The 20,275-nt window shown below is 52.8% G+C and overlaps 3 protein-coding genes across 6 annotated transcripts; 2 read left to right on the plus strand and 1 right to left on the minus strand.

Annotated features, from left to right (window-relative positions):
* The first annotated feature begins 157 nt into the window (after positions 1-157).
* On the plus strand, positions 158-12,422 carry LOC101039426 (glutathione S-transferase theta-1). Of its 3 annotated transcripts, XM_003938526.4 has the most exons (5): positions 166-343; positions 3,557-3,644; positions 5,636-5,786; positions 8,104-8,280; positions 8,489-12,422. In XM_003938526.4, the coding sequence occupies exons 1-5, from the start codon at positions 232-234 to the stop codon at positions 8,681-8,683; spliced, it is 723 nt and encodes a 240-aa protein (XP_003938575.1). In that variant the 5' UTR covers positions 166-231; the 3' UTR covers positions 8,684-12,422. The 3 variants fall into 3 exon arrangements, with proteins under 3 accessions (XP_010347526.1, XP_010347525.1, XP_003938575.1); XM_010349223.2 differs by lacking the exons at positions 5,636-5,786; positions 8,104-8,280 and having other exon boundaries at positions 159-343; XM_010349224.2 differs by lacking the exons at positions 3,557-3,644; positions 5,636-5,786; positions 8,104-8,280 and having other exon boundaries at positions 158-343; positions 8,489-8,685.
* Positions 11,756-13,798, plus strand: LOC101030375 (glutathione S-transferase theta-2-like). Its single transcript, XM_074390928.1, is given in 7 exon segments — positions 11,756-11,951; positions 12,446-12,509; positions 12,998-13,095; positions 13,098-13,189; positions 13,282-13,378; positions 13,381-13,454; positions 13,595-13,798. Coding segments are annotated over 7 exon segments (825 nt in total).
* On the minus strand, positions 12,372-19,445 carry DDT (D-dopachrome tautomerase). 2 transcript variants are annotated; one of them, XM_010349225.2, is made up of 3 exons: positions 19,262-19,445; positions 18,722-18,897; positions 12,372-13,994 (listed from the first exon to the last, which is right to left on the minus strand). In XM_010349225.2, the coding sequence occupies exons 1-3, from the start codon at positions 19,367-19,369 to the stop codon at positions 13,952-13,954; spliced, it is 327 nt and encodes a 108-aa protein (XP_010347527.2). In that variant the 5' UTR covers positions 19,370-19,445; the 3' UTR covers positions 12,372-13,951. The 2 variants fall into 2 exon arrangements, with proteins under 2 accessions (XP_010347527.2, XP_003938574.1); XM_003938525.3 differs by lacking the exon at positions 12,372-13,994 and adding an exon at positions 16,308-16,558 and having other exon boundaries at positions 19,262-19,439.
* Between the last annotated feature and the right edge of the window lie 830 nt (positions 19,446-20,275).

Here is a 20,275-nt window from a genome sequence, read left to right on the forward strand (position 1 = left end):
AAAAGGGCTGGGACTGGGGCCTCTCTGCGCGTTCCCCTGATGTGGCAGAAGCCAGGCGGGCCCAGCCCTCGGACACGCCGCCCGTCTGCAATTGGACTAAAGGGGCTCAGGCGTCAGAGCTGCCCAATGGCGTGACCGCAGGGGCGTGGTCCAAGGTCAGAGACCTAAGTCTTGGCACTGGAGTTTGCAGACTCCCCGATAGGTTTCCAATCTGGTCGGTCGGTTTCCGCTATGGGCCTGGAGCTGTACCTAGACCTGCTGTCCCAGCCCTGCCGCGCCGTTTATATCTTCGCCAAGAAGAATGGCATCCCCTTCGAGCTGCGCACCGTGGATCTGATCAAAGGTAGGCCCGGCCTCGGGTTTGGGGAACTGAAAAGTCAGGAAGAGACAGGTAGGCATACAGTAGCTTAGGGAACTTCTCCTGGTGCCACCCTCTTCCTGGGGCCATTGCTGGTCTGGTTTGGAGACCGAACGGAGGAAGATGAGCCGCCAGGGAGATCCAAGCTTGGCCTCACGGAATGGACCACGGGGTTCCGTTGAGGCCGAATAAAGTGGTAGGGACCATAAAAAGAAGCGAGAGCAGAGGACAGAAACGGGCGCAGCTGGGTGCAGGGGCACGCGCCTGTCGTCCCTGCTACTTGGGAGGCTGGGTGGGTGGATCATTTGAGCCCAGGAGTTCCAGGCTGTAGTGAGCTATGATGGTGCCCTTCAGTAGCCATTGCACTCCAGTCAGGGCAATGTAGCAAGACCCCATCTTAAAAAACATTTTTAAACAAAATAAAAACGGGTGTGACCTGGGCCTAGGGAAAGGCGGGAGGAGAGAGGTTAAGGGTGCCAAGTGCACAGACTGGGACAGAGCCAAGTGCCTTCTTTGTGGCCCAGCTGCTGAGATTCTGCAACAGTAAACAGATGAGGCATTGCCCCAGGACCTGACTTTCCAGCCCTGCCCTCTGCACCCGCCCAGGCTGTACTGGGGTCCCTCTTTGTCCCTTCCTTCCTCTGCTCCTTCTGTTTTGCCTCTAATCTTGTCCTCTGCTTTTATTTTATTTTATTTTATTTTATTTTATTTGTTTATTTTTTATCTTTTATTTTTTTTGAGACGGAGTTTCACTCTTGTTACCCAGGCTGGAGTGCAATGGCGCGATCTCGGCTCACCGCAACCTCCGCCTCCCGGGCTCAGGCAATTCTCCTGCCTCAGCCTCCTAAGTAGCTGGGATTACAGGCACGCGCCACCATGCCCAGCTAGTTTTTTGTATTTTTTTAGTAGAGACGGGGTTTCACCATGTTGACCAGGATGGTCTCGATCTCTCGACCTCGTGATCCACCCGCCTCGGCCTCCCAAAGTGCTTGGGATTACAGGCTTGAGCCACCGCGCCCGGCTTTTTTTTTTTTTTTTTTTTTTTTTTGGGACGGAGTCTCCCTCTTGCTCTATCATCACAGTGCAGTGGTGTGGATCTCGGCTCACTGCAAACTCCGCCTCCCGAATTCAAGTGATTCTCCTGCCTCAGTCTCCTGAGTAGCTGAGATTACAGGTGCGCGCCACCATGTCCGGTTAATTTTTTTGTATTTTTAATAGAGATGGGGTTTCATCATGTTGGTCAGGCTGGTCTCAAACTCCTGACCTCAAATAACTGCCCGCCTCAGCCTCACAAAGTGCTGAAATTACAGGCATGAGCCACCACGCCCAGCCCGAAGAGTTTTGTTTTTCTGCTTGTTTGCTGTGTTTGAGATGGAGTCTCGCTCTGTCACCCAGGCTGGAGCGCAGTGGTAGAATCGCGGCTCACTGCGTCCTCTGCCTCCCGAAACTTTGTCCTCTGCCTCGTTCCTGTTGGGGAGGTAGGTTGCCCCAGGAGATAGGCTGGGGGAAGAAGGGGGACCCTGGGGCTTGGCGAGCCCTACATCCTCTTTTGTTTCTCTGGCAGGCCTCCAAGCTCCTTGAGGGCTGAGCTGGCAGGCCCAGGCCCAGTGTGGGGTGGGGTAGTAGGAGGGGCTGGAAGCAGAACCCAGGTATGGCCGGGTGGGCAAGCAGGGCGACTCTACTTGGCTGACCCTTCTGCCCAGGGCTCCCACTCCGCGGCTGGCCCTCCGCCTGAAACTTCTCCACCTAGCCTCTTCTGGAAACTGCCCACCTGTCCTGCACAAGGACTTCCTCTGCGGAGTGTGGGCAGCAGAAAGGGAATGCGGGATAAGAGGGTGTTCAAGCTGGTTGTCAAATGCAGTGGTGCAGAGGGACGCGTGTTTTACCGAGAGAGGGGAGGGTGTTCCTGGTGAAGAAACAGCCCGAAGGGAGGGCAAAGAGAGGCTAGCAGGCCTGGCGTGGTGGCTCACACCGATAATCCCAGCACTTTGGGATGCCGAGGTAGGAGGATCACTTGAGGCCAGTAGTTCAAGACCGGCCTGGGCGACATAGTGAAAGCCCATCCGTAAGGGAAAAAAAAGGTTGGGGCAGAGGGAGCGGTGGTAGCAGGTGTGGTTAAAGCTGAAGAGTTAAGGTGATTGTGTATAATTTTGAGGAGCTTTTATCTGATCATTGGCAATGGGGAGCCACTGAAGGCTATGGAGCAGGGCAGTGATGAGACTTAATGCTCTTAGAAGCTTCTCTCGGGCCAGGCACGGTGGCTCATGCCTGTAATCCCAGCACTTTGGGAGGCCGAGGCGGGTGGATCACTTGAGGTTAGGAGTTTCAGACCAGCCTTGCCAACATGGCGAAACCCCATCTCTAGTAAGAATACAAGAATCAGCAGGGTGTGGTGGCGCGTGCCTCTAATCCCAGCTACTCAGGAGGCTGAGGCCGGAGAATTACTTGAACCCTGGAAGCGAAGGTTGTAGTGAGCCGAGATTGTGCCACTGCATTCCAGCCTGAGCAACAGATTGAGACTCTGTCTTAAAAAAAAAAAAAAAAAAAAGCTTCTCTCTGGCTGCATGTGCAGCAGCAAACCACTCAGACAAGCTCAGGCAGAGGCCAGGTGCCCAGGGGACACTGGCCTGTACTTTTCAGGGGCTGCAGATGGGTTGAGAAATCTGTCCCAGCTTTGGCAGAGCTTAAAGTCACAGCTCCACAGTGCCCAGGGCAGGGCGAAGCAAGGGACTAGCGGGGCCAGTAGAAGTTGCTTCCAAGTAAGTAGATACCAGAAAAGGCCACTTCTCTGGGTGCAAGGGACATGGTAGTAAGTCAGAGTCCCCTCAGGTGACCTACCCTGCAGCTTGGGGCACTCTGAATGTGAGTTCATGAAGCTGGCAGCAGTGGAAAGAGGAGGTGGGCAGGGTGCGTGCAAAGGTCCAGGCACCACACTCTGCATGGTGAGCTCTGTCGCAGAGGGACAGGCTGTGGGAGGAGGCTGTGCCTGCCGGACTTGGCAAGGGGTGTTGTCTACTTTGTACCAGCTGGTGGAGCGGTCTTCTCCTCCCACAGGGGCCCTTCCAGTCTGCCATCCAAGAGTGCAGACTGATGGGACGAAGAGCTGTGAAACTGGGTTCTTAGCATTGCAGGGAGGGGCACAGGCCACGGAGGGCTCAGCATTCTCCTCCCACCACCTACCATGCTGGACTCTTCCAGGTCAGAACCTCAGCGATGCCTTTGCCCGGGTGAATCCCCTGAAGAAGGTGCCAGCCTTGAAGGACGGGGACTTCACCTTGAGCGAGAGGTAACTGGGAGCCTGGCGCTGCTGCCAGGCCTGCTGGACCCATCCTGTCCTAACCCTCTATTTCATAGACAAGGAAACTGAAGTCTTCAGAGGCACAGAGTCTCTTTACCCCACATCCCACAGAGAGTTGGGACTGGACCTCAGGCCCCTGCCTGCCTGCTATTCCAGTTCACCCTGATGTTTGGAAAAGCAAACATCTATTTTACTTCCACACCAGTCCTTGCTGGTGAGTGTATCCCTGAGGCAGGGCAGGGCAGGGGAGGATGGAAGCTTTGCCCACCACAGGGGCAGGCGTCTGGCTAAGCTTGTGTGGCGATGGCTCAGGGGCATCTGGGCTGCCCAGTGGCTCCGTCTCTGGGCTGCAGCTTCCCGGGATGGGTCTCCCCCATGGGAGAGGCACCGGATATTGGATGACTTACATCACACCAGGTCCCAAGAAGTTGAATCCTCTTCAGGAAATCTCAACCTTTCTCTGGTTCTGCCACTTTTGTCACCAGTCACTCAGCCCATAACAAGAACCTGGAGTTTGTGCTTTAGAGCTCATCTCTGACATCTCAGGATGGACGCGCCTTGGCTGAATTCCTCTGACATTCTCCCAGAGCCATCTTTCCTTCCTGGTGCCCCAGGTGTCCTGAGTCCTTGTGTCACTCAGTGTTGTGCCCTCCCCCGGGTACTAGTCAGAGGCAATGTGCAATCTCTGCATGTCCCTGTCACTCCTCTCACCTTCAGGAGGTCTGTGGCTCACAGGGACCTGCAGCCCTCCTCAGAGGTGGCTTCAGCAATCAGCTGGGAGCAAAAGGCCAAGGCCAGAGGACTGCTTGAGCCTTGAGGCCAGGAGTTTCAGACCAGCCTGCCCAACACAGTGAGATCCCATCTCTACAAAAAGAAAAACAAAACAGCCAGGCGTGGTGGTGCACTCCTATAGAAGCGGAAGCTCCAGACTATGGAGTTCTTAAGCTGGGCCGTGGGTGTAGCCCAGCTTAATAGAGAACGTGAACCAGTGGCAGAAACACAGGTTTTCTGCCCTTTTGGCTGGCGTGCCCAACCCTTGGGAAACCCCAAGTTCCCGAAGGCTTTTCCGTGTCTCCAAAAGGACACATCCTCAGTGTTCTTCCAGCTCCATGCTCACCTCATCACCATGGCGGCCCTCAAAACCCAGGGAGGGAGGGCAGTGCCGGGGGCCTTGTGTCTTCTGCTCTTCTAGGGTCCTGCAGCTGCAGGAGTGTTTCCTGGTTGGTGCTTTAGGGAGCCACACTACCTCAGTCGGCTTAGGTAGGAGCTGATTCTTGGCAGACAGAATGACAGAAAGAACAAAGGGACAGGGAAGCCTTTCTGAACAGCCAGGCCGTCAGAGACTGGACAGAATACCAGAGGATGAGGCAGATGCAGAATGGCAAGAACTGAGCTTCTTCAAAGCTCAACTTTGATGCCACCTCCTCCAGGAAGCTTTCTCTGGTCCTCTGGTCAGAAACTGTCCTAAACATTTGGCGGGACACTCTGTTGTAGGATTTTGCCTGGTGGTAGGAAAAGCTTGGATGTTAGCCTCAGAAAGATTCTCAGCTCTGCCATTAAAGGCTGTGTGCCCCAGGGCAAGTCTTTGCCTTTCTAAGCCCGGTTCCTTCTCTGGAAAATGAGGCTAATACTTTGGCAAATTGTCAGAAAGTTTAAAGAAGTGGGCTGGGCACAGTGGTTCATGCCTGTCATGCCAGCACTCTGGGAGGCCAAGGCTGGAGTATTGCTTGAAGCTTGAGGCCAGGAGGAGTTTCAGACCAGCCTGGGCAACACAGTGAGATTCCATCTCTACAAAAAGAAAAAAAAAAACCACCAGGTGTGGTGGTGCACTCCCACAGACACTGAAGCTGCAGTGAGCTGAGACTGTACCACTGCACTCCAGCCTGGGTGACAGAGGAAGACTGTCTTAAAAAAAAAGGACTATGTAGAAAATACCCGGCACAGTGCCCTTCCTTACCCATGTCTCCCCTCACCCACAGTGTGGCCATCCTGCTCTACCTGACACACAAATATAAGGTCCCTGACTACTGGTATCCTCAGGACCTGCAGGCCCGAGCACGCGTGGACGAGTACCTGGCATGGCAGCATACGACTCTGCGGAGAAGCTGCCTCCGGGCTTTGTGGCATAAGGTGAGGCTGGGAGTGTGGGGGCGGCAGTCAGGACATTCCCCAAAAGTGCTCAGGCACCGTTTTCTTCTTTTCAGTTTTGAATTTTTTTCTACCGACCTGTCTTTGCCTTCACAGATTTTCCTATTGTGCCAAATTGCTGTTAAGCTCATCCCATACATTCTTTGAGAATGTATTTTTCACCTCTAGAAATTCCATTTGGTTTTTTGTTTGTTTATTTTTGAGACGAAGTCTTGCTCTCTCACCAGGCTGGAGTGCAATGGGGCGATCTCGGCTCACCGCAACCTCCACCTCCCAGGTTCAAGCAATGCTCCTGCCTCAGCCTCCGGAGTAGCTGGGACTACAGGTGTGCACTACCACACCCAGCTAATTTTTGTATTTTCAATAGAGACGGGGTTTCACCATGCTGGGCCAGGATGGTCTCCATTTCTTAACCTCGTGCTGCCCACCTCAGCCTCCCAAAGTGCTGGGATTACAGGCGTGAGCCACCAACCCAGCCGCATTTGGTTGTTTCTTAGAATTTTTACTTCTCTGCTGAAATTCACCATCTGTTCATCCATTTTATCTTTTTTTCTAAATTCTTTAATATATTTATCACGGTTAACTAAAAATCTTGTCAACTAATTTCAACACCTAACTGTTCTAAATGTGGGTCTGTTTTTGTTTGTTTTTTGAGACGGGTCTCGCTCTGTCACCCAGGCTGAGTGCAATGGCGCGATCTAGCTCACTTCAACCTCCACCTATCGGGCTCAAGCGATTCTCCTGCCTCAGCCTCCTAAGTAGCTGGTATTACAGGCACCCACCAGCACACCTGGCTACTTTTTGTATTTGTAGTAGAGACCGGATTTCACCAGGCTGGTTTCAAACTCCTGGCCTCAAGTGATTCGTCCTCCTTGGCCTCCCAAAGTGTTGGGATTACCGGCATCAGCCACTGTGCCCAGCCTATGGGTCTATTTCTACTGTTTTTTCCCTCCTCTTGATAATGAGTCACACTTGCCGCTTCTTTGCATATTTCATGATGTATTATTATTTTTGAATTTTTTGAGATGGACTCTCTGTCGCCCAGGCTGGAATGCAATGGCTTGATCTTGGCTCACTGCAACCTCCACCTCCTGGGGTCAAGAGATTCTCCCACCTCAGCCCCCCAAGTAGCTAGAATTACAGGCTTCCGCCATCACGCCTGGCTTATTTTTGTATCTTTTGTAGAGTTGGGGTTGCACGATGTTGGCCAGGCTGGTCTTGAACTCCTGACCTCAGGTGATCTGCCAGCCTCGACCTTCCAAAGTGTTGGCATTACAGGCATGAGCCACCGTGCCAGGCCTCATGAATTATTCTTGTGTGCCAGACATGATGCTGAAAGAAAAGTAGAGATTAAATTGCATAATAAATATCCGCAAACAAGGGCTTGTACTTCCCTTTGTCAGGCAGCCAGGATGTGAGGCTGTTCTCTTCTAGCTAATCAGGAGGGGGGCTGGTTGCAGGTTTAGTTGGTTTCGGTTTATCTTTGGTTTCAAATATCTTGAATGTGAGATCAAGTCACTAGCCTCACTCCAGCAGGGCTTTGGAATCTAATCACCAACTACTACAGTGCCTATAAGATCTCTCTGCTGCTCAGCCCTGCCCCCAGTTCCCAAACTGCTGCTCTGTCAGAAAAGCCTGTGCCTGTGGCAGTCTTTCTCACTGCCTGCTTGGGCTCCAGGAAATGAAATTGGAATAAAAGTAGCTTATCTGGGAAGGGCTTGTGCCTCTCTGGAATTTAGTTCATTTAGTCAAGTGCTGTCCGATAGAAGTATAAAGTGAGCCACATACGTAATTTTAGATTTTCTAGTAGGCACATTTAAAAAGTAGAGGGAGGGCTGGGCACGGTGACTCACGCCTGTAATCCCAACACTTACGGAGGCCCAGGCGGGTGGATCACGAGGTCAGGAGTTTGAGACCAGGCTGGCCAACATGGTGAAACCCCATCTCTAATAAAGACACAAAAATCTGCCGGGTGTGATGGTGTGTGCCTGTAATCCCAGCTACTCGGGAGGCTAAGGCAGAAGAATCTCTTGAACCCAGGGGGGCAGAGATTGCAGTGAGCTGCAGTAGCGCCACTGAACTCCAGCCTGTGTGACAGAGTGAAACACTGTCTCAAAAACAAAACAAAACAAGTAAAAATAAATCGATGTATTTTACTTAACACAATGTCTTCAGAATATTATCATTTTGGGTCACAAGTACAAGAAAAGATGCTCAGCATCACTAATCCTTAGGGAAATGCAAACCAAAACTAACTCCCCACCCCACTAACTCCCCACTTCACCTGCCCAATCCCCAGGTGATGTTCCCTGTTTTCCTGGGTGAGCCGGTATCTCCCCAGACACTGGCAGCCACCCTGGCAGAGTTGGATGTGAACCTGCAGTTGCTCGAGAACAAGTTCCTCCAGAACAAGGCCTTCCTCGCCGGGCCTCACATCTCCTTAGCTGACCTGGTAGCCATCACGGAGCTGATGCACGTGAGTGCTGGGGGCTGGTGGGCCCACTAGGCAGGGGGGGTCCTCGCTAGTTGCTGAAGTCCTGCTTATGCCTGCCCCACCTGGCTACGGGACTGTGCTTATGTGTGTGTGCAAACCCCTTCTGGAGCTTCTGTGGTCCCCAAATCAGATGCTGCCCATCTTTGCCCTTACAACCATCCATCCCCATTCTGTCCCCTTTTCCCCACAGCCCGTGGGTGCTGGCTGCCAAGTCTTCGAAGGCCGACCCAAGCTGGCCGCGTGGCGGAATCGCGTGGAGGCAGCAGTGGGGGAGGACCTCTTCCAGGAGGCCCATGACATCATTCTGAAGGCCAAGGACTTGCCACCTGCAGACCCCACCACAAAGCAGAAGCTGTTGCCCAGGGTACTGGCCATGATCCAGTGAGCTGGGAAACCTCACCCCTGCACTGCCCTCAGCAGTTCACAAAGCGCTTTCATTTTCTTTCTTTCTTTTTGAGACAGAGTCTTGCTCTGTTGCCCATGCTGGAGTGCAATGGTGCCATGTCGGCTCTCTGCAACCTCCACTTCTTGGGTTCAAGTGATTCTCCTGCTTCAGCCTCCCCAACAGCTAGAATTACAGGTGCCCACCACTGTGTCTGGCCAATTTTTGTAGTTTTAGTAGAGACAGGGTTTTACCATGTTGGTGAGGCTAGTCTTGAACTCCGGATCTCGTGATCCATCCGCCTCGGCCTCCCAAAGTGCTGGAATTACAGGCATGAGCCTCCACACCCGGCCATCACTTTCATTTCTAATGGCCCATGGGACCCAGGCCCAGAGAGCAGGAATGGCTTGCTTAAGACTTGCCGAAGTCCCAGAGCACCTCAGCTCCCCAGACCACCATCCCTACCCTGTCTCCCACAGCTGCCTGAAAGCCACAAAGAGAATGATGCACACAGAGATCTTGTGTCCTTTAATCACTGCATTTCATTTTAAGTTTGGATAATAAATCTCAGGCTCAGCCTGAGCCTCTGCTTCTTTTTTTCTTTTTTTTTTTGAGACAGAGTTTCGCTCTTGTTACCCAGGCTGGAGTGCAATGGCGCGATCTCGGCTCACCGCAACCTCTGCCTCCTGGGCTCAAGCAATTCTCCTGCCTCAGCCTCCTGAGTAGCTGGGATTACAGGCACGCGTCACCATGCCCAGCTAATTTTTTGTATTTTTAGTAGAGACGGGGTTTCACCATGTTGACCAGGATGGTTTCAATCTCTTGACCTCATGATCCACCCACCTCAGCCTCCCAGAGTGCTGGGATTACAGGCTTGAGCCACCGCGCCTGGTGAGCCTCTGCTTCTAACCCAAATGTGTCATTTCTTTGACTTTCCTCTGACCCAACCCTGGTCTTGATCTCTATCCAAAAGACAATCCCCTTCCCAGGTCCTGTGGGTCAGCCTCTCCCTGATGTTTGCCAGTAGTGAAATTAACAAACGTGGCTAAGTGCAGTGGCACATGCTTATAATCCCAGCACTTTGGGAGGTCCAGGTGGCGGGATTGCTTGAGTCCAGGAGTTTTAAAAAAAATTTTTTTTTTTTTTTTTGGTGAGTTTTGTTCTATTGCCCAGGCTGGAGTTGGGGCAGGAAAGTGATGGCCACAGCCTGGAAATGATGCCTTCAACCAGCCAGTGAGCAGAAGGAAACAGTGGTTAAAAGGGGAGAGATTTTTGACAGGAGTCAAGCAGGTTTTTATGTGGGAGAAGAAGCCAGAAGAGGGGAAGAGGTTGAAGGTGGAGGAGAGAGGAGCTAAGTGGCCAAGTGAGGTCCTTGCTGAGGATGGAGGTGACTCTGAGACCAGGGGAGATGCAAGAGCAGGCACCTGAGCCTGGGGGAGGGAGGCCAGGGGAGCACAGAAGCCCATCCACCCATGAGCCAGGTCTCACCCTGTGGGTAGGAGGGGGCAGCCAGCCCACAGGAAGCCTGGCCTTTGGAACCTGCAGTGAGTGAATGAGGTCAGGAAACTCTCAGGCTCTTCTGGGATCCAACTAGGTTAACTCTTTGATCTCCTTTCCTGGATGCAAATTTCTTCTTGGACTTTCACTCTTTACTCTTCCAGCATTCCCCCATACTAGCTCATATGAGCTGAATCCTCAGCCCACCAGGGCTTCTCAGGCTTTTCCTGGAACTTTCTTGTGTTTTTCAAGTAGAAACTCAATGCCAATTAGCTTAGAGAAAAAAAAAAAAAAAAAATTGGAGTGGGAGGTGGGTGGGTGGGGAGATTTCTCAGAAAACTTCTCCAGTCAGGAGAGTAGGGGTGTAGAGGCCACCAAGAGAACTGGAATCGGAACCTGTTTCTGTCTTCCCCACACTTGCCCTTTCCTTTTCCCTCCCTCTTCCTTCCCTCCCCCTCCCCCCCTTATTTCTTTGAGACTGGATCTCTGTCTCCCCATTTTTTTCTTTTCCTTCTCTCTCTGTCTCTTTCTTGACATGACATCTTGCTCTGCCACCCAGCCTGAAGAGCAGTGGCATGTTCACGGCTCACTACAACCTCCAAGTCCTGTGCACCAGCAGTCATTCCGCTTCAGCCTCTGGAATGCCTGAGACTACAGGTGCACCCACCGTACCCCACTAATTAAAAACAAAAAAGAAACAAACAAAAAAAACACCAAAACTTAGGGCCCGGCACGGTGGCGCATGCCTATCATCCCAGCCCTTTGAGAGGCCAAGCTGGGCTGATCACATGAGCCCAGGAGTTCCAGAGCAGCCTGGGCAACATGGCGAAACCCTGTCTCTACAGAAAATACAAAAATTAGCCGGGCACAGTGGTACATGCCTGTAGTCCCAGCTACTCAAGAGACTGAGGTGGGAGGATCACTTTAGCCCTGGAAACAAAGGCTACAGTGAGCCAAGATCACACCACTGTGCTCTAGCCTGGGCAACAGAGCCAGACTGTCTCAAAAAAAAAAAAAAAAAAAAAAAAAAAAAAAAAAAAAATGGCCAGGCACGGTGGCTCATGCCTATAATCCAAGCACTCTGGAGGCCAAGGCGGGCAGATCACCTGAGGTCAGGAGCTCAAGACCAGCCTGACCAACATGGTAAAACCCCGTCTTTAAAAAAAAAAAAAAAAAAAAAAGAAAAAGAAAAAAGAGAGAAAGAGACAGAAACAGCGAGACGAGGTCTCACCATGTTGCCCAAGCTGATCTCAAACTCCTGGCCTGAAGTGATCCTCCTGTCTCAGCCTCCGGAGCTCAGTAGCTGGGATTACAGGTATGGGCCACCAGCCTGGCTATCACTCCCTTTCTCTGAGTCAGCTTTTCTCTCAGACTGGCCTACTCCATGAACTCAGGAAATGCCACTATAGGTGGCCCCAGCTCCTAGTTACTTCCCCATAGGGAGTTCCAATTTCAAAACTTCCAAGGAAGCATTCTGGTTGGCTTGCTTGGGGCACTGGCCAGAGGGATAGGATACTCTGAAAGATTCAGCCAGGGTCCCAGGCCCAGCCGTGGCCCATCACTGCGTCCCCTGGTGAGATGCCAGGGCCGGGATCCAGGGAGAGGAAAGGAGGTTCCCGAGCAGTACTCGTTCCGGCCCCCTGCGGCTGCGGCACCCTCCCCATCCTGGGCACTAACGTTCCGGCCCCCTGCAGCTGCGGCACCCTCCCCATCCTGGGCACGAACGGAGCTCCTGCTGTCTGGCAGCAGCTGCTCTGCAGCTCTGCAGGCCACAGTCTGTCACATTCCACTGGGTGAAACTCTAAGATCCCTTGTAGAGGATCCCATTCGCTCCCTCCCTCCTGCTGCCTTGCGGCTTGGAGAAACAAAGCTCTAAAAGAACCTTCCGATGTCCCTGCACTGGGGCCTTTGTAGGATGGCAGGGCCCAGTCATTTGTGGGTCTGGGCAAGGCCTGGAACCAGGTAGGGTCTCTGGTACCAGGCCTCTGAAAAGCAACACGTGGCCCTGGCTCATATCCCATGGGCAGGGAGGAGAGAGGAGGGGCACCTGGGGAGCACATACGGCTTGGGTTGTGTCTGGGATGAGCAGGGGCTGACACAGCCTGTCCAAGAACCTTTGTCTTCATCCTGTTCTGAGCCCCAGTGCCCCTCCACTCCCAGACTGAAGGGGATTGGAAGAGAGGACAAGGGGACATTTTTCCAGTGTTGTACAGAGCAGGTTCAATAAATGCAAGCAAGCTGAAAATAGCCTCTACTGACTTCTCTCAGACTACCCCAATCTGCCCAAGCTGGGACTGGAGGCCAATGCCATGGCCCGAGGGCACAGCTCCTGGTGAGGTCCAGCCACCAGGCAGGAAGAGGACAAGAGGTCAGCTAGCTGCAGAAGTGATGGCGAGAGACCTGTCAGAGGAGGGCAAAAGATGTGCTTCCCCTCCTGATCCCTGACCGATGCGCATGGACACGCAAGGCACTCCACTGAGCATCCACTGTGTGCCGGCCCCATGCAGGGTTCCAGGGGTCCAGGGAGCCTTTTCTGAGCTGCACCACCTCAGACGTATCACTTGACCATTCTGACCTTGAGTTTTCTCTTGTGCTAAAGAGGTAACGAGTCTCTACCTCACAGGGCAGCTGCTGGGGTATCACAGAGATGCAGTTCTCAAAGTGCAAAGCAGAAGGTCCAGCCAAGAGTCGGTGCCCACGATAACAAAGACAGGAGACTCGGGGGAGGAGGGGGGGTGCCGAGGAGCTGGAGCTGGAGGCCGCAGCTGGAGGACAGTCCTTCAAATGCAGAGAAGACCCTGGGCCCCACTGGGGGTAAAGGCCTTATAGCCAGTGTCCTTATAGCCACTGCCCATTCATTCCCAGCTCAGCCATCCTGATGTACCTGAGCTGTAAGTACCAGACAGTGGACCACTGCTATCTGACCTTCAGGCTCGTGCCCGTGTTCATGAGTATCTGGGCTGGCATGCCAACTGCATCCGCGGCACCTTTGGTGTACTCCTGTGGACCCGGGTGAGGCGAGCCATGTGGGGAGTGCTTGGCCATCAGAGAGTAGTTGGGAGTAGGCAGGGGCCATAGACTGACCCACTCTCTGCCCCCCTCAGGTGCTGGGGCCATTCACTGGGGTCCAGGTGCCCAAGGAGAAGGTGAAACGCAACAGGACTGCCATGGATTATGCACTGCAGTGGATAGAGGACAAGTTCCTGGGGACAGGGCCTTCCTTGCTGGCCAGCAGGTGATGCTGGCTGATCTCATGGCGCTGGAGGAGCTGATGCAGGTGTGAGCTCAGCCTGTGGGCAGTGTCCCTCTTTGTGCCACACCGATGAGGCAGACAGAAACACTGAGGCCTAGAGAAAACCAGGACTTTGCCCAGAATCATAGAGCAAGTCTCTGGATGATCTGGGGCCAGAACCCTGAGCTTCCACCTCCTGCCTGGGTGTGGGATCCCACCCCGGCTGCTCTGGGGCCCTAAGGATGACCACACTGCCTGGGCCCCTGTGGTCCATTCACATGGGGGCTGGGGACTGGAGCATCCTGGAAAAGGAGGCCAAAAAAACCCTCCCAACACCCCCATCAGAGGCCTATCCGACTATGCTGCTTCAAATTGCCAGGATTCCCTGAAGGGTCTGGGATAGGGGCCAGGATCTCAGCACTGGGGATCAATTCTGTTTCTTACTTGCCTCTTTTTATCTTTCCATCTTGCGTCAGTTCCTTGTCTCCAGCTTCCGGTGAAGCTCTGCATAGGCAGGACACTCAGTGTCCTTGGCAGTGCTGCTACTCCTCAAATGCAGCATACGTAACCAATAGGAGACTAAATCTGCAATATATAAAGAGCTCCTACAAATCAACAACATGAAGAAAGCAATCAAAAATTGGCAAATGTCATCAGTGTTTTAAATAAAATAAAGATTCCAAACACTTTGAATAGGGAACCAAGAGTTATTGGTTTTATTAGAGTGAAAGTATGTGCTAGTAATCCTCATCATGGTTAACCAAAGTAACCTCAAGATAACAAGTCAACACAACTGTAACACCGGGGCAACAACATATTAAATAAGTTACCAATTCGAATTGCAAACTATTAAAGGATATAGGCAATGTTTCACAGGACACAGCAACAGTCTTTGAAGTCTAGGAAGCTTAAAAGATACCTTTTAACAAACGTTCCTACCTTTTAGGACAGTTTTGTATTAACAGCAAACAGTAGGATTATACCTTGTCACACAGACCTCCAGGTATATCCATGGGATGGACCCCACCACAATTATTTTAACAGAGAACTTAATATACGGAATTGGTAACCAGGCATTAGAGAACTCCAAAGACAGAGAAAATCCAGGTTAACTCGGAGGTAAACACGGCAAGAAGCTACTACCCCTAGGGCTGGGGGATCAAGGGAGGACATTGGAATCAGGAAAACCAAGATGCTGGAGGGACTCTGAGGAATGCAAACCTCCAAGGAAGGTGTCGCTTCACCCCCTGGCATCACCTTCTAAGGGCAGGACTGCGCAGTTTGCCCTGAGGTCTTCACAGGAGGCCCTGTGGCTGTGGATGCAGTTCTCAAGATGTGACAGTAGATGTCACTGCCAACCAATAAACAGGATGCTTCATACACGCTCTGGGCTACTGCCCAGTGCCCCCCATTTCCCATGCCTGCCCTGTGCCCACCATGTGCCACTCCTAGCCAGAAGTACTCCCAGCAGCAACCATTGCAACTGTCCTGCCCTGAGGGTGCCTGGTAGTGGCTTCTTAGGTCCCATTCCAGCCGTCTCTCTCTCAGTGATTTCCAGTGTCTCTCGGGGACACTGTGGCCTGCTTTCCTGGGACTTTTCCATTACCACCCCTGCTCCCCCATCAGGTGCTGGGGACGGCGGCCACAGCCTGTGCCTTCTTGATCCACACTGGCTGCTTTTGCATTGTTCCTAATCGGACGGTTTTGCTTTCTAGACACTCCAGTATAGTATACGAAATAAAGAGCAAAGCTCAACAGTCTGTCCCGGTGCTGTGTAGGTGGCAGTAAGCCCGGGAGAGTGACCTCCGCTGAACTAATTGTGCTGTGAGGAGGGGCAGGGAAGGGTCCCGCGAAGTGACCTTGAATTCCACTTAGTGCTCTTGGCAGAGGGAAGGGCTTGCGCGAGTGCTGGAGGCATGAGATGGGGGTGTGTTCAGGGCTCTCCAGCAGTGCAGGTGTGGGAAGGGGAAACTGAGGGCCAAAAGCTGAGGCGACACTGGGAAGGGAGCCATAGCAAGGTGAGGACTGGCTTTTGGCCATGTGACTGAATTGCCTGTGTGTGATGCGTGTGTGTGAATGTCAGTGAACTGTGCGTGTATGAACCGTGTGACTGTGAATGTGAGTTAGTGGTATGCTTTTGTATCTGGTTGTATATGTGTGTGAATGTGACTATCGTGTGACTGTGTGTGGACGTGGGAGGATGTGTGTGAAGGTATGTGGTTGTGTGTCTGTGTGTGAGTGTGAGGCACAGGTGCAACAGGAGAAGACACAGGAAGCCTTACAGGCCTGCCGTGTGTCCCCCCAGCCTTCCTCCCGGCCTGGGGGCCCTTGGGCTGAAAGGTTGTGAAAGCCATTGCTACTGCCAGGAAGGGATGATGCTGGCTGGGAGGGCTTGAGCCTTGCCAAAGGGTGGGAGTCAGAACTTGCAACCCTGTGGAGGAGGAGGGGCAGACGGGGGACCCTGCTTTTGGAAAACTGGTGACCAACCCCAAAGGAACACAGGCAATTCCTGCCCACACTTCACAGGGGTGGGGCAAAGGGGAGAGGAGATTAGCAGGCCATCCAGCCAGTCACGGAGGGAGTAGGCTTCAGGAGGAGAACAGAGTTCTGGTCCCATTTGGGGGCTGAGGACAGGAGCTCAGGTCAGCGGTCTGCAGGGAGGCCCCAGCTGGACCAGCTGCCCACACCTTCCCACAGGCCTGCACATGGGTATACAGAGCAGAGCCTCCAGGCTGAGACTTCCACACCCAGATCTGAGCAGTCTAAACATAGCAGACAGCAGCCCTGAAGATGGAAGACATCCCTCTCCAGGTTCCATACAGTCTCTTTATCCACCAGCCCTGCTGCTCATGGTGGCCCAGGATACCCAGGAGAGATAATAGGAGGTAAGAAGTCATGTTTGAACAAGGAAGCTCTCTTCATTTATTTCGTATAAGATGAAGAAGAGGATTATGTGATCACAGGAATGTTGTATGCAGGATTATCCGAAGCTGGTATCACCAGGCCCTCACTCTGCCAAGAGGTCTCCCTGGAAGGGGCAGCCAGCTCAGAGATGCCCTGGATCCCTCCATGCCAATCATAAAAAAGTCATGACCGTCCCTTTCTTGCCAATCTGCCAGGGCTCCAGGGGGAAAAAGCGGATAACTATCCTTCAGGAGACAGAGAAAAAGATATCATCAGCCCCTTGGCTAACACCACACCTTACAAGACCCCTGTTGGGGACTCCCAACTGTGGGTACCCAGGACAGCCTGCCTCAGCCCACCACGCATTTTGCAGGCCTACTCATCCCAGTAATGATCTTCCCCCAACCTCCAGCAGGGCAGTGGGACACTCAGGTGTGGGATGGGGGCTGCACACCAGCATGGCCCACCTATGATAGACACTCAACAGTGGCCTCAGTGTGATTACTGTACACTCCATCATCTCCATCAGTCTTGGTGTGGGCTCAGGGGCAGCCTGCCTCCTCCTAACTGCAGGCTCCCTACGGGCACATGTCTCAGCCACGTTTTCTCAAAGACTGGGCACAGAGTGACCCCCCGCCAACCCCAGCCACTAATGCCTGTGCCATAAGTGAACATGACCTTCTCAGAGGTGACAGCAAGATTCCAGCGAGGAGCATCAGAGCTCGGGATAGCCTGCCTAGGGGCAGGGGGCAGTATGAACAGCCTCCATCTTCCCATTATAAAAGTGGCATAATGGAGCTATTTACCTCATGGGGATAGCATGTCTTGTCTGAGCAAAGAGAGTGTGGACAGGGACAGTAAGGATGGAACGGGATCATGAGTGTAAAGTACCTGTAGAGCACCCAGCACATGGTAAGCATTTCTTAATACTTGTTCTTAGAATAACAGTTTTTCCTCAGTATCCATGGGAGATTTGTTCTAGGATCCCAGAGGATACCAAAATCTACACGTGTTCAAGTCCCTTACATAACATGGTGTAATATTTGCATATAACCTATACACATCCTCTCACATACTTTAAATCATCTCTGGGTTACTTACAATACCTAATCGAATATATGTGGTAGTTGTATTGTTTAGGGAATAATGACAAGGAAAAAGTCTGTACATATTCTCAGTATAGATGCAACTACCCATTTTTTTCTTTGATATTTCAATCCACGGTTGGTTGAATCTACAGCCGCGGAACCCAGCGATACAGAGGGCTGACTCTATTATTTCTCCATAGCTTGAGAGAGGACACATCAGGTTCGGCCATACCTCATTGGCCTTCACGGACTAACAAAGGCTCCACTCCAGAAGGTGTTTTTTTTTTTTTTTTTGGAGACAGGGTCTCGCTGCCACCCAGGCTGGGGTGCAATGTCGCAATCACAGCTCACTGAAGCCTCAACCTCTTGGGCTGAAGCCATCTCCCACCTCATCCTCCAAAGTAAGTGGGACTACAGGTGCACACCACCATGTCTGGCTAATTTCAAACATTTTCTGGGAGGATGGTGTCTATGTTACCCAGACTGGTCTCCAACTCCTGGGTCAACTGAACCTCCCGCCTTGGCTTCCCAAAGTGCAGGGATTACAGGCATGAGCCACCATACCTGGCCAGTGTCCTTTCAAGCTTCTCATGCCCTTACTTCCTCAGAGGCATGGACGTGGCTCAAGAATATCTTTTACCCAAGAGGGAACTTTAACTCTGTCACAGAATGACAGGTTTGGGTTGTAGAGGCTTCTTGCGGGGGAGGGACGTCATTTCCCTGTTTTCACAGAAGAGGAGGTTGCTAACCAGATGGTTCATTTCCAAGTTTGTCTGGGATCCCCCAGCTATGCAGGACCCAAAGCAGACGTCTAGACATCCAGGCCAATGCTCTTTCACTACTCTGAGTCCCCGTGAACCTCACGTGGAATCTGGTTGGGACATAGGTCCAAAAGACATAACCTCAAAACATACCCAGAATTCCTTCTGACCAGCCTGGCTCGTTTTTCTGGAAAAAGTTCTAGAAAATCACTCTTCAGCCAGGTGTACCTACTCTGCCACGAGCTAAGGCAGATACAGCACAAACAATCCCATATGACCCTTGCAATGCCTCTAGGGAATAGTTAAAAGCGAGCCTTCCCCATTCACAGACTTAGAGGAGCAGAGCCAGGAATTCATTCAATCCTGCCCGCACTGCACTCTGAAGATGGTCCTACGATAAGGAGCCTGAGGTTCGTTTCTTTCACAAACCTCAGGTGAAGGGCCCCACGCCCCGATGTGTCCCTACTGGGCAGGGCAAGAAATGGGATTTTCCCCCCGAGGCAGGATCACTGAGTCGTCTGCCGTAGTCCCAAACGGATCCCCTACTTCCCCTACGCACCGGTCCTGGTCCAGAGATAGCTCCTTGGTGAGAAACTCAAAGAAGCGGGCGCTGTGGCTGCGGTTGTCCTCGGCGGTGCCCACGACGCCGATAGAGGAGACGGACAGCTGCGCGCAGGGCTCGGTGGACCCGTTCAGCGCCATGGCCAGGCCCGGCCGCACCGTCACGTTCACGCGCTGAGGGAAACACGGAAAGTTTTGCCCGAAGCTGGGGCGGGCCCGGGCTACCTCTGGGGACGGACCCGAGCGCGCAAAAGCCGAAACGCGCAGTGTTTGCGGGGTCAGGAATCCCGGTACAGGCGGAGGTCCCTGGAGGTCATGTCCGGGTCATGACGGGGGAGGGCGACAAGGGAAAGCCATGCAGAGGGGGAGCAGCGGGATCGTGGAGGACGGAAAGTCAGAGCTTGGCGTGCGAGATGAGGGGGGATGTGGTCCCTAAGGAGATGGGACGGGGTCGCGGTCAGGGAGGCGGAGCAGGGACAGGCCCGGACCCCTGGCCCACCAACCTCCCCTCACCCGGTGCTGCCCGCCCCACGCTCACGTCCGCAGGTTTGCCCAAGATGGAGGCAGCGGCGGCGCAGAGCCGTTTCTCCAGCCCCGCGGGCACTCGGTTGGCGGCTAAATTCGTGTCCAGCTCTAAGAACGGCATGGCGGGCACAGGAACGAACCCAACACGGGCGGAGAAAAAGCTCGGAGTACCCAAGTGTCGCGCACCCGGGCGCAGGGGCGTGACGCCACAGAAACCTGGATTCTTATTGGCTAGACAGAGATTCGGCGCTCCCCGATTGGCTGTCTAGGGTACATCCCGCTTCTACAAACAAAAGTCACGTGTGCTGGCTAAGATTTCCGGAAGTCCCATTGACACCCCCCCACACGCACTACGTGTAGCCCCCCCCCACTACGAGTCTTTCACTGCGTCGTGGCCCCACCTGGTCCCTTCCTGGACCCTCCTGGCCAGCGCCTGGTAGATTTTTCGCTCCTCAAGCTTTCGGCGTGGTGGTCGCCTGGTTCCTAGCCCAATTAGAGGTCTGAACATCCCAAACACACACAGACACACACGCGCCTATAGGAGTCTTCCCCAGCCTCGACCCTAATAATCAATGCAACGGGAGCTTAAAAATATTTTTGATTGATTTGCCACCATTTCAGTGTCAGGCAGTTTTATGTTCCCTAGGGAAATCTGCGCTTCTCTTGGGCAATCACGAGATCCAATTACACGTGCGGGCTCGGGTGGGGCTGGGCAGTGACCCTTGGATTCTCGACCTTCCCCACCCTCAGCTGGTCCACACTGACTGTGTAGGAAATCTGTTGATGTGGCTTAAACATGAGTGTGGTCAGTGTGGCAAAATCACTTGAATTGTACATTGTAAATACGACTGAAATTGTAGCCAGGCAAAGTAGCTGACACCTGTAATCTCAGCACTTTGGGAGGCCAAGAAGGGAGGATTGCTTGAGCTCAGGAATTCAAGACCAGGTTAGGCAACATAGCAAGATTCCCTTCATTAAAAAAAAAAAAAAAAAAAAAATTACAGGTGCCTGGGCAGCTGAGGCAGGC

The sequence above is a fragment of the Saimiri boliviensis genome, chromosome 21 (assembly GCF_048565385.1).
Source record: "Saimiri boliviensis isolate mSaiBol1 chromosome 21, mSaiBol1.pri, whole genome shotgun sequence".
In the NCBI taxonomy this organism is placed as follows: Eukaryota; Metazoa; Chordata; class Mammalia; order Primates; family Cebidae; genus Saimiri; species Saimiri boliviensis.

Coding starts and splice junctions, on each gene's coding strand:
- LOC101039426 (XM_003938526.4), top strand. CDS start 232: ATGGGCCTGGAGCTGTACCTAGACCTGCTGTCCCAGCCCTGCCGCGCC. Junction 344..3,556: donor CACCGTGGATCTGATCAAAG/GTAGGCCCGGCC, acceptor GGACTCTTCCAG/GTCAGAACCTCAGCGATGCC. Junction 3,645..5,635: donor GACTTCACCTTGAGCGAGAG/GTAACTGGGAGC, acceptor CCTCACCCACAG/TGTGGCCATCCTGCTCTACC.
- DDT (XM_003938525.3), bottom strand. CDS start 19,369: ATGCCGTTCTTAGAGCTGGACACGAATTTAGCCGCCAACCGAGTGCCC. Junction 18,898..19,261: donor TCTTGGGCAAACCTGCGGAC/GTGAGCGTGGGG, acceptor TGTTTCCCTCAG/CGCGTGAACGTGACGGTGCG. Junction 16,559..18,721: donor CTATCTCTGGACCAGGACCG/GTGCGTAGGGGA, acceptor TGTCTCCTGAAG/GATAGTTATCCGCTTTTTCC.